We start from the raw sequence: 13,373 nt of genomic DNA on the forward strand, positions 1-13,373 counted from the left end.
TGCCGTCTTCACCTCTTGTTTGTCGCTCAGACAGTTGACTCGCTCACTAATTGAAAATGAGGACGCCAGAGGTTTGATCCACTTGCTCTTGACGTTAGTGTGCCGGTCAGATGTGTCCTGAACTCTTTGTGCTTGACTTTTGTGCTTGTTCTCGTCTCCTGAAGTGAAATAAACTTCAGGGATGCAGAAACACAAGTGGTGACTGTAAGGTTCCTTCTCCGCAAAACGTCCTTTGCTCGAAGGACACCCTGTGAGAGAGACTGCTGGGAACTTACTTCCTGTCAATCTAAAGTCTCTGCATGGACACTTTTACCATAATAAAAATTGTAATGTGTCAAAAGGTGTCAAAAATGTCAACGGTAAATTGACTTTTACTTGTAACAACACTTTTCTAAGTTCTAGGTAAGCGCTTTGACACTGACCACATTCCACAGCTGGAGGTTTAATATCTTGGTTAAGGATACTTTGACACGGTCACAGAAGGTTGGAGGATCGAACCAGCAACCTTCCCACTGGGAGACGAGCATGGGCCATATTTCGCTCTTTGCTGTATTTGTATTATGTCAATTTGTCGTGATAAAGTATCATTAGTGCTGCACGGTGGGCGTGTGGTTAGCACGCAGGCCTCACAGCAAGGAGAGCTGAGTTAAATTCCTCTCTCAGCCATCTCTGTGTGGAGTTTGCATGTTCTCCCCGTGCATGCGTGGGTTTTCTCCGGGTACTCCGGTTTCCTCCCACATTCCAAAAACATGCTAGGTTAATTGGTGACTCCAAATTGTCCATAGGTATGAATGTGAGTGTGAATGGTTGTTTGTCTATACGTGCCCTGTGATTGGCTGGCGACTAGACTAGACAGAGGGTCTGCCCCGCCCCGCATACTGAGGAACGTTCAACCACAAGCAGTGTTTTTTGTGGTTATGGCACTCTTTGCTGCCTGTTTCAAATTATTTGTAGTATGTGTGTGGTAGGCTATTATGAATTTGTGCATACTGTAACTATATAGTTATGACATAAATAATGCCTCGGTCACAACAATGTGCAATTTTTGGTGTTCCCTAAATCCCTTTTTTGTTTTTTCGTGCAGAATGTAGCTGTGGTGACATGAAATGAAATGAAAATATCTGATCTAATTACATATGTGACACATAGGAGTCTGCAAGTGCCGTATACAAATTAAATGTCCCACCTGACACCAGCAAAAAGAAACAAAAGACACACATCGGTCGTACAGACGAAACACTAAGATGTACCAAGTCTTGCACCCTGAAAAAATGTAAACACCTGTATAGTTTGTTTGACATGACAAAGCACTTCTGTGGCTGTTCTATACATTATAGACCGTAGGAGCCGTAGGAGCCTGCATGACCTAGGCTTAAGTCATCCCTACGTGTGGCAGTCAGTTACGTCTTGAGGCCATACCTACCACTACATGGTTAGATATATCAAATCAAATCAAATCAACTTTATTTGTATAGCACTTTTCCTGCAAAGACATGCAACACAAAGTGCTTTACAGAATTAAAACAATTTCCACAATTAAAAGGAAAAACCAAAGAAACAAAAGAAAGCCCCTCCTTCCCACCCTCCATACTAGACCCACACACGCACACACACAATCACACACAGTAGGGAGACATGGCATGGCACTGAGGAACAGGGAAACACCACCTTTGGGGCCGTCCACACTGGGAGAAGCCGCAGGCCATGCCATCGGGGGACCAGCACCCGGGCCCCCCGACTCCGACAGACGGGCGGACCCCCACATTAAAGGGAGGAACCCCCAGCCGGCCGGGTCGAAGGGACCCAAGGATGGCACCCCCTCAGCAGACCCGACACAGCCCCCAGTGTGGAGGACCCCCCCTGAGGCAACACTGGAGTTAAAAACTGAAGACTAAGACCATAAAATAGGACTAAAAAGATAAAAACATAAGAAAAGTTTAAAAATATTAGTTAAAAGCCTGATTAAAAAGGTGCGTCTTTAATCTTTTATCACAGAAGGGCTTTGTTAACTCTGCTACTGTATGTTGTGTTGACTGGCCAAACTATATACAGTAAAATACGTATGTATGTATGTATGTATGTAAGTGAGGAACTTATGTCTCTACTGTCCTACTTCGTGTCCCGTGTTTTATATTAGAGAGCAGGAAGTTTTCGTGTTTTTCTCCATGGAGAATTTCAGTGGTTGACTTTAAGGATGAATGTCGCTCAGCATGTTGATGTCACATGGTCAACCAAACTGATGCATATCCAAAAATGAGTTTGCGAGGCGTTAAAATGTTTCGTTCCTCAAGCCCCCAAAAAAACTGAGCAGCGATGCGGCAAATGGACACAGGTGCACACATTTTCCATCCAACTCCATCGTTTAAGGGCGTCACCTCGAGAAAGGATCACAGCCGATATTAAATTTGGGAAATTTACATAGATGCCGCTTTATGTGTGCAGTGATCCATCCAATCAGGCTCTGCTGGGCGGGGCTAAAGGAGATGAAACAGGTGCAGTAGTGAAGTGTTCTTAAAAGCATGCCAGGTTCTTTTTAAAGACTTAATGGAGCTCGTTTCTGCACTGCATGACCTCGGACTGCGTGGACACGCTGATTGATGTCTTCCACCAACAAACTCCAACAAATTCACACTCTTTTTTTAAATATTTTTTTATTCATGAATAAAAAACAGCAGAACATCAATAGGAGGCCAGCGCAGACCGACCCGACTGGTACACACAGCGGGGTATCGAACAGGCCGGGACACCTGTAGACACCCCCCCTCTACCCAGCAGGTGTTGACATGTTTCACAGGTGTTTGACACACACTCAGCACAAGATGCAGGAGAAGAGCCCAGGTGATTAAAAGAGGCACAACAGAGTTTCCATTTTGTCTATTTACACTCTGACAGCGTGTGCTATTTATTTACACTTATTACAAAGAGCGTGCGGTCAGCGAGGGGTCAGTTCCGCTCCAGGTGGGGGCGCCAAAACGGCCTCGGCTCGTGTTAATGCCAAGAAATACAAAGAACCGACAATCCAGACATAGTTTCTGCACAAAGGAACCGGGGACACTTATAAAACAGTCAGTCATAGTAAAATAACTCCTTGAAAATAAGCAAAGAAAGACTTTTATACAGCTTGTTTGTACACGATTAGCTGGATCAAAGGAAGACACATCGCAGACATCAATCATTTCCACACAGATTGCATATTTTTTTCTCTCTACAGGGTTAGTCGTTTCACCTAAGCTTATTTGCATGATAGGAAAAGTTGCATACGACATTAAATCGAGAAGCTTGTAGCATGATTCGCTCAACCCACAGCACTTTATTTTTCACTTTTTTTTAATGATAGGCAACCTGTAAAGCACATTGCTCCATTTCAAACGTTTAAGACACTTTTTGTTATAACTGCCCGTCGAAATCACATCGACAAATAGAAGGAAATGTCGTTGGGATTGAGGCGTGGAGAAACAAGCGTGCTTAGAAACATCGGGAACACGGCAGGGACCGCAAATAAATAGTCAGACAACACAAAGATGGCATCATTCACATTTGTAATCGTGATACAGTGAGAAAGGTTGAGCAAAACAATGGAACACCGGCAGTGCCGTATTGTACAAGGCATTGGTGGTATAGTATCGTTATATATATATGTCTTTATTATAGAGAGAGATTTCTTTATATTCTATTTCACTCCGAACAAATAACACCTCACGGCTGAGAGCCATCCGGGCCGGGCCGGGCGCTGGCATTCCACAGTTGATTCGTCATCACATGATGCGCTTTTTCAAAAGATAACATGGTGAATTAACAATAACAAGAAGTGATGTGCCAGCAGGCTGCAGACGTTGATGCCTGGTCTTTAAGGCCGTGTCAAACAACTTGGTCCTTGATTTTGTTTGCTCATTAAGAAAAGGAGACAGTTTAACATCACACACGTAAACACAAAAACATCCTCCCGAGAACGCCGCATAGACTTTTTCTCCCCGCGTGGAATCAGTAGCTCGAGAAAGACGGTCAGTGTAAAACATCAAGTGCAGTCAGCAAACATCCACGTCTTTTTTCATCTTTGTGCAGGTTATGTCGATGATGCTTTACAGTGAAGAATACGAGTACTTTTACAAAATGCAAAAAGTCGTCCCAGACGCTGCTGATGCAGTCCTGTCGGTTCTTTACTCCTTGGCCTCCGGTTCCAGCTCCACTTGCCCGCCGTGGCCCAGATGCTCCTCCATCTTGATGCAGAAGGCAGTGTTGTTGGTCTGCGTGCTCTCGTCCAGCTCCTTGAGCAGCTCGCCGCCCTCCTTCAGGTCCGTCAGCTCCTCGTCGAAGGCGGGGCTGCTGCTGCTACTCCTCGTGCTGCCGCTGCTGTTGTTGTTGTTGTTATTAGTCGGCTCCTTGGGCGCTTTGGCCGGGTGGTTGACGTAGAAGCGCTGGTTCTGGAAGAACTTGATAATGGTGAGCTTGGGGAGGTCCAGCTGGGCCGAGAGCGTGTGGATGGCCTCCTCGTCCGGGTACAGGCCCACGTCCTGGATGAAGCTCTGCAGGATGCCCAGGGCCTCCAGGGATATCTTCCCCCCGCCCGTACGGGACTTGACGCCGACTCCGCGGCCGACCTCGTCCTCAGTCTCCGCCGGGGAGGCGGTAGAGGGCTGGCGTGGCGGCAGGCGGGGGCCGGTGGTGGGCTGCTGCTGCTGCTGCAAGGGCTGCTGGGACAGAAGCGGCTGGGAGGGGTGCTGCAGGGACAGGGCGGGCTGGTGGTGCTGCTGAGACTGAGGAAGTTGCAGAGAGAATAGAAAGATGCATCACTCAAGTTGTACAATTCAGAATTTAACATCTCTGGCAAAAAAGTATGTTGCACAACACCTCATCATACTAATCTAATTTGCATAATTGCCACATAATTGACACATTAGCACAAAGTGAGTCAAAAACATGAAAGTGAAACCAATGTGTTTACAACTTGTTCTGTCGCTTCTTTTTGAGTTTTTTTTTCAGGTCGCACCAGATCCAAATTTCAAATGAATGATAAAACGTGGGGCTGCCCGGCGGTCGAGTGGTTAGCGCGCATACCTCACAGCTAGGAGACCTGAGTTCAATCCCACCCTCGGCCATCTCTGTGTGGAGTTTGCATGTTCTCCCTGTGTGGGTTTTAATTGGCGACTCCAAATTGTCCATAGGTATGAATGTGAGTGTGAATGGTTGTTTGTCTATATGTGCCCTGTGATTGGCTGGCGACCGCCTCTCGCCTGAAGACAGCTGGGATAGGCTCCAGCACCCCCGTGACCCTCGTGAGGATAAGTGGTAGAAAATGAATGAATAATAAAAAATGAATGGGTGGAGCCAACAGAGGAAGAGGGAATCAAACAAGGTCTGTCACAGTACGAATGGTCGAATGTGAGTATGCACTAAATCACCATTACATGTCCTCTCCTGTCATCAAAGTTAAAATTGACTCTTTTGTACTATTGAGCCTGCTTTGCTTCTTTTTACACTTGTATGACAGTTGTAGACCACTGTTGTGGACATAGTAGTGCACAGGAACAGATCATATCTAGTGTCATTATTTCCTTTGGGAAAAATCCAAATCCAAACAAACCAGAGTTTTACCAGCCACAGAACAAACTGTGTTAATTCTGGGAAAAAGTAGTTCCTCTGTGTCCACAGCGGAGCCGTGTTGTCAGGAATGTGTGCCAGCAGGACTTTAAGGAACTGTTTGAAATTCCGTTATCAGCCTTCATTGTGATTTGTAGCAGCGTGAGAACGCAGCGGACGTCCTTCACGACGCCACCGTTAGTGTAAACACATGACACGTTACTGCTCAAATATTCTCATTGTGTGTTTGAGGAGGAAGCGAGTGGGCGACCAGCGGACCCTGTTGACCCGGCAGAACGGTGCCCGCTTTTATCTTCTATGAGTCAGAAAGCTACGAGAGGAGACATTCCATGACAGAATGTTTGCAAAACACTTTCACCCTCAACTACTGTAATAGTTGAGGACACAGTCGTACAAGCAGTGTAACAAACACGCAGTTAGATGAAGACTACCGGGATCCGGGGTCTCACCTGCAGATGGTCGGCCGAGACATGCGAGAAGTGTGATGGCCGCTCGCCGTGGTGCTGCTGCCCAGTGCTGCTCTCCTGCTCGTAGATGGCGTCCCGCTCGGCCTGGGAAAGGCTCAGGAAGCGGCGGATCATGGAGAGGTTCTCCCACAGCGTCCGGTTCTCCGGGGACGGGTCCTCCTTCCAGCGGAGCAGCTCGCACAGCCAACCCTGAAAGACCACAGAAGTGGTTCCTGATTAAGTATTGGGACAACAAGAGTAGAATCCACTCCTCTGAGACTTTAAGACTTTATACAAGGTTTTGGATTGTGTCTTGCTCTGCAGAATTAGAATCGAAACTAAAAACCCCAGCTGTCAACTTGTCAGGGAGTGATGTTCCGCACACGCTGGTACCCGTTACACTTGTTCTAATTCTTCACCCATCAAGCTAAAAGCCTAACTTGTCAAATCGTCCTCCAGCGTGACTTTTAAGGTGTCAGGGAGTGGAGGTTTACCAATGTAGGTTCTGCACAGGCACAATAGCTGACACAGTGCCTCTCAAAGAGTGGGGCGGGACTCCCTAGGGGGGTCGCAGTGAACTGTCGGGGGTGTAGTGCAGACCTGCCAACATGTCCAAATCTATAGTGCTTATTGTATAGTACTAATATGACTCTTGAATACGCTTGTATGCTCTCCATTTTGTTGCATTTTGCTGATACTGTACAGATATATTTATAGGTTATCACATGGTTTGTCTGGTATCAGGCCAGGTATCATGCCCCCTATCATGACCTTCGGTCTCGGGCTGATACTGCCACACGGGGGCATGATACTGGGCCTGATACCAGACAAACCATGTGATGATCTTATTATCACATACTACTTAATCATGAGCTTATTATCACGTACTATTTAATCAAAAGACCATTTTGTTTCCAGAAAATGTTCAGTTTATTACATGTATTATATCTAAACAGTGTAAACACAATAATTGCAAAAATATTTCAACAATAATATTTTATCAACAGTCTTATCTTATCAATGTCTGACAATTAAAGTTCCATTAATCAAGTTTGGGTTTTTTGGTGACTGGAGAAGCACTAGGCACTAAGCACTCGTGTGCTGTTCTCTGATTGGTTGTTTCACAGGCACGATACCAGAGCAGCGCGCTCTGAGTGGACAGCTACGGGGGCTGATACTGGACATGGTTAAACTCTATATTTTATCAGTATCACTGCCCTGGGCTTTGACACAGTATCATTTCGGCCTTTTCCCGTATCATTCATGGGCGCTTTCTAGGGTACAGGGACAATTAATACTGTAGCATGTGATAAGAATAGATATCAGTTTCTCTAGTATTTCAAATCGGGGGAGCCTGAAAAGATTTCTGTCCCTCGGGGGGGGGCTAAGACATGAGACTGGCCTTAATACCACTTCTTAAATGTAACTTTCACGTATGAGTTAAAAACGCTAAATGGTGTCCAACTTCATAGTTGCATTACCAAGCGTCGTCGCAATCTGGAGGGCCGATGCGTGTCACCTTTCATTTGCACAGGATTACGGCGGGGCCGCCCGCGCTCACGTGCGTGCTCGCGGTGGCAACAGAGCCATGTCGCCACGCTGCATGCGAGAGATAACTCAGCAGTTTGCTCGGCCCTTTCCAGCTACTCCTGTAAGCCTCATCAAGCCATTGGGAGGGGGCGGGGGGTTTGGAGGAGCCGAGATGTGGGAGGAAGGGGGGGGGCATAAAGCCTGCGTGCCCACCTTGTTCCTTTGCCACATTTATTGTTGCGTTTTTAATTTGCATGCAGAGGGATTTGGACAATGCTCCAGTTGGGCCGTCTGTGGTTTCAGCTGATTCGGCAGTGAGGGAGGACACACACACACACACACACAAACACACACACACCGGTCTTGTCCAACGCTACCCGGCGACGGCGTAATCCAACTCAAACACTCTGCAAAGCAGCAGGATTAAACCCAAAGTAGCAGAGCCAATCAAAGCCGACACGACGGGAACTCCCCTTCCATGCCAGGAAGTCCATTTGATGACATCAAGGACGCGCCGTTTATTAGCTCGCCGCTCAGAATACTCGCAGCGCTTCCGAGCTTGCCGTGTCGCTCCAGGCTGTGGGGGGGAAAAGCCGGAACACGAGTCAGAGCTCTCTTCCATGCAGCACTGCGAACAGCGGACAGTCAGCGTTTTTCCACGGCAGCGTGAACAGGAGCATTTGTGTTTGTTTAATTGCATTTCTTCCACAGGCCGGGCAGGCCTCGTTGGCTCGCTCAACTCAGAAAAGTTCTGACATGAAACACACACACACTCCGTGTTATTGTTGTGGAGTTGCTGTTTAGCTTCTATTGTCTCGTGTTATTTTGTCGAGCCTCTCCAACACCGCCGACAAGCACCGAGCGCTCTCCACCGGATTAGAACTTTACTGCCCCCGGCCTCTAAAAAGCACTTAAAAGCCGTCCAGAACACGAAAGTCCAGAGCTCTTGAGCCTGGAACACTCGGATCATGAAGAGCTTTCTATTAATAAACACAACAGGTAGTTCAGAGTGTGGAACAACACAACAGCGTCTTTTCACGTTCCGGACAGGAACCGGTTTAGGTAGGATAAATTCTTAACATGACATTCACATGCCACTCTAGTCGGAACGCACGTCATGTTGGAGGGTAACATGATTAATAAAACAAAGACGTACACATGTAAAACTTGTGGGCTTTCCCACAGAACCTCTGACAAAAACAACACTGCAGCCATGGCCCCTCTCCCATCTCAAAGAGCTAACAGGCGACTCCGTCTTGTTTGTGACGTATAAAAAAAACAACAACAAAAAACAAAAAGAAGCAACAGAAGAAAGATCATTTGTAATTTGTAGTTCTTATTTGTTGTGCTTTTTATGTGTTTGTCTCCCATGTTGGGAGTCCAATACAATTGCAGTTGTCATTGCGGTTGATTAATTCCGGACCCAACAGTGATAAGTGAAGTAGGATTCCTTATTTATAAATAGAATATTTTGTAATTAGACCATAGAAAAACAGTTTATGACCTTCTAAATACAATTTGTAACATTATTAGAGCCATCTAGACATGAAATAACACCCCTATAGTCACATTTACACTCAAATATAGTTCACATAATAAGAGAAAAAAGACAATAATAAGCGCATACAGTAAGTACACAATAATACATAATACATGCTGATTTTAATTGACTTTTGAGTATTAATTGACTATTTTTGTTAAATTTCCTGTTTTGGGCTTGTTTTCAGAAAGGGAGTCATTTGTTTCTCTCACGAGACCAGGCAATGCTGACACACATATGCCTAGCTCTTGGTATATGCTGACTATATGCTTAAATCATAATAATACTTAACGTACTTATATATAATAATTACACACAAAGTTTTTAGACCAAACCACTAACCTGTGAAAATACTGCAACTTGTTCAGTGATGATGAGGATTTTGATGCCACGTTAGATACATGTATACTCAGGCCTTTGTCTTTGAAATTAATTTGAAATTTTTTAAATTAAAAAATGCAAGCCTTCTTAAAATTAATAGTAGGTCAAAGTCAAATATTTTGAAAAAAATGTGACCTTGTGAAGCTGTGAAAGTCAGAGGGAGAAGTGGCGAAGGATGACTGTACATGCCTTATGGTCAATTATGCAATTCACCATCACCACAAATAGATTGCAGTCCTATTGGAAACATCCTTCTGTGATCATTCTGCACATACTTTGTAAACTGGCACCCCACTTTTGGTCCATTTGTTCCAGAAGGTCGGAGGAAAACCAAAACGTAAGAAAACTGAGGCAATTTATTGAAAGCATCGGAAATAATGTACATAAATCCCATTCATTCATTCATTTTCTATCGCTTATCCCAACGAGGGTTGCGGGCGTGCTGGAGCCTATCCCAGCTGTCTTCAGCCGAGGAGCGGGGTACATCCTGGACTGGTTGCCAGCCAATCACAGGGCACGTATAGACAAACAACCATTCACATCACACTCACATTTAAATCACAGACAAACAAAAACATAAAAAAGATACATTTTATAGAAAAAAAATACTTTTACATGCAGAAAAATGATGGAATAGAATTGTAAATAAGGGATGTATGGAACCTATTGATGATGTGAGATCAAATTCCTGGCACTACCAATTTTCTTATATATTTAGTATATAGTAATCGCACTGTGCCCGGATGATAAATCAGCAACGTGTAGGTTGCTTTGTTTGGACACTCCATTTGGCGGAACGATACAGTTCAAGGAAACAATTGTTACGTGCAATATTGTACGCTAACATGTTCGACCAGAACCAACTCGGACAAAATCTGGAGCATTTGACTGTAGTTGTAAAATTCCAGGTGACCTAGTGGAGTAAATCCCCTCCTATAGACGTCCACATGCTTTATTTTGTGCCTCTCGGAACTCGCAGATGCTGTAAACAGGTTCATCCAAGCAATAAGCAGTGACTGGCTCAGGATTATCCCGCAGTGTTGGCACACACCTGCGACAATATTGCACCATAATCCTCCGCCTCTGGGTCACTGCCGCTTAATTAATAATCACTCCCCAATGAGGGTGTCGCAATCAAGAAGCTGGGGAATCGCATCGCTTGTGCTGTGTGGTCAAAGGGTGTTATTGGGGTAATAAAGTCATCGTCCGGTCTTTGTGTGTCCCCGAACCCTTGTTTAAAAATAGCAAGCATGTTTAGTGATGAAACCGTACACAATAGTTCAGTTCATGTAGCAGTGGAAATGTGTGTGTGAGAGCTCAAGTCACAAGCTGCCAATGAGTCACACACACACACACACACACACACACACACACACACACACACACCAACACCTTCCTTCTAATCTCATTTTCTCGTTATCAGGGCCATCAGACTGACCTCGGCCACCGGATAAATGAAATAAGCCAACAGATGTCCATCAGTTTGCCTTTTGCTTTTCCCCCCTCTCTTTTCCCCCCTAAAAATAACAACACAGTCCTGCTCCGGCCTTACATGTGTTCCGTTTGCTTGAGCTTTCATGCACTACACACATGTTGAAGTCCCAGATAAAGATAAATAGAAGCCTGGCCTGACTTATCCTCAGTGTGAACAAAAAAACAAAGCAAACGAGATGACAAAGCATTTGTGTCTCCATGGAACTGGCCTTGGTCCAACTAAAGCTCAGTCAGATAAAAGCAGCCGATAACGTGGAACGCCGGAACCGGTTTGTCCTGCCCGAGCAAGCGGCGTCCATACATGCAAGCTAACGTGCACCACATTGTAAATAGATTACGCCACACTGGACGCCCATCTGCTGAGGACGACGGAGCCTCGGAAAAACGTCCTCCGTGCAGCGCCATATGCGAATCTCCCGCAACAATAAGCAATAATTGCAGCCTGATTGTGGGGAGTGAGGGGAGGGTTATAGTTCTTGTCTTGGTATACAAACAGCGAAGCGAGAAGTTAGAGCACAAATGTCCTGCTGGCCGAAGGGAGGGGCCAAAGGAAACAGAATAGTGGCCTTAAATGAACTACAACAGGCGCACAATCGATGTGCCAAAAATACCACAATTGCTCGTAAGTCTGCAAATCATCAAATCCTTCAATGTAGGCAATTGTTTGCTACAATTTCTCAATGTGTCATTCTTTGTGAATTATAGAAGGAAGCTAATTACAACATATTCAAGAAAAACAACCTATACTTTCTACAGATTTAAATGACGGGCTGCACGGTGACCTAGTGGTTAGCATGTTGGCCACACAGCTGGAGACCCGAAAGATCTGGGTTTGACTCTCCGTTTGGCATCTGTGTGGGGTTTGCATGTTCTACCCGTGCATGTGTTTTCCCGGGTACTCCGGTTTCCTCCCACATTCCAACAATATAAATGTTAATACCGACAGTAAATTGTCCATAGGTATTAATGTGTGTGTCAATGATTGTGTATACGTGCCCTGCGATTGGCTGGCAACCAGCCTGAAGTCAGCTGGGATAGGCTCCAGCTGGTGAGGATAAGTCACACAGAAAATGGATGGATGGATTCCAATGGTGCAACCCAACAGTAACATATAAGCGGTATAAGAAAAAAGTGAGGAACCTCTTGCAGATGCCCTCTGATTGATACCCTAATTCAAGGAAAAACATCAAAATGTCGAGACTATAACATATTTTTTTGGAATAACAGGCCCTGAGGACGAGTGCAGAAAGGATGATGAAACTGTGTATTTAAATCATGAATCATGATCTCTTATAAGGAAATGGGATTAAAAACTGACTCATCTGAATGATTTGAAAGTGTATATGTCTAACATATTTAAATATCAAGGTTGTCCTGCTGCTACAGAATTTGACAAGTGGATGTTAGCCGTCCGTTGTGGGGACGTGTGCAGGTCTCAACGTTACGTGACAACTGAACGAGGGGTCGTGACCCGCGAGGACACAATGGTCGACTTGATGCACATTGTGGAGGAGCGGCATGACTGTGCAGAAACCCAACCTCTACATGTCAGCACTCGCCCCCACAAACAATGGCGTGGTGGTTCAGTGTAGCGCATTACGTCACAGCCGCTCAACCAATAACGTGTGTCAGTGTGTGTGCAGGGTGTGTGTGTGGGGGGGTGAGGTTTAGGCAACCAAACAGAGGCAGATGGAGCATAAAGAATAACCAAAGGCAAATGACCAGTTCATCTTAAATGGAGCACATTAAACATCTGTGTGGCTCCACTTCTTTTTAAGCACATCTTTTTATTCCTTTTCAGCACACACAAATGTTATTAAGACAATCACGTTAATACCAGTAGCTTCTCTCTGTGGTGCAGAGGACACATTGTATGGGTGTGTACTGTGGAATAAGTATTCAATTGACTTCAAATGCACCTTTTACTGATAAACGGGCATCAACCAGAGTGTATTTGATTGCAGTGGTGGACGCAACTTCCAACACGAAAAGTTTATTGTAGAAAAAAAAAAAACATTTATCTTGTGTGTACATTGTACACATTGTACATCTCTCTCGATTATTAATCTGCTCCAAAAGAAAGAAATATTGTAAATCCAACAGGGCTCTCAAAAATAATGCGTTAATGGCACTAAATAGTTTTTTCCATGAATTATGTTACATGTTTTTTGTGAGAGCATGCCACTGTGTTATGACGGCAGACGTAATCACAGTGGAGCGTCAGTCACACAGAGTCTGCCGCTCTGTTTTAACTTCAACGGCAGACACCAAATAGTGTATGTATCTCCAAGTCCGTTCATTCTCATAACAAGAATGCAAGATGCATTCAGGGACAATAGTGTATGTATCTCCAAGTCCGTTCATTCTCATAACAAGAACGCAAG

At 45.0% G+C, this 13,373-nt stretch overlaps 1 protein-coding gene across 7 annotated transcripts in view; it reads right to left on the minus strand.

Moving 5' to 3' along the window:
• Positions 1–2,655: 2,655 nt before the first annotated feature.
• The window catches only part of LOC131105122 (DNA-binding protein SATB1), a 64,914-nt gene continuing 54,196 nt past the window's right edge, over positions 2,656–13,373 (minus strand). For all 7 annotated transcript variants that reach the window (XM_058052912.1, XM_058052909.1, XM_058052911.1 and 4 more), the window contains 2 exons: positions 6,048–6,254; positions 2,656–4,754 (listed from right to left, as the gene is read on the minus strand). In XM_058052912.1, coding sequence (XP_057908895.1) covers positions 4,158–4,754; positions 6,048–6,254 — 804 coding nt within the window. In that variant the 3' untranslated portion in view covers positions 2,656–4,157. The remainder of the gene's footprint in view (positions 4,755–6,047; positions 6,255–13,373) is intronic.

The sequence above is a fragment of the Doryrhamphus excisus genome, chromosome 17, assembly GCF_030265055.1.
Source record: "Doryrhamphus excisus isolate RoL2022-K1 chromosome 17, RoL_Dexc_1.0, whole genome shotgun sequence".
In the NCBI taxonomy this organism is placed as follows: domain Eukaryota; kingdom Metazoa; phylum Chordata; class Actinopteri; order Syngnathiformes; family Syngnathidae; genus Doryrhamphus; species Doryrhamphus excisus.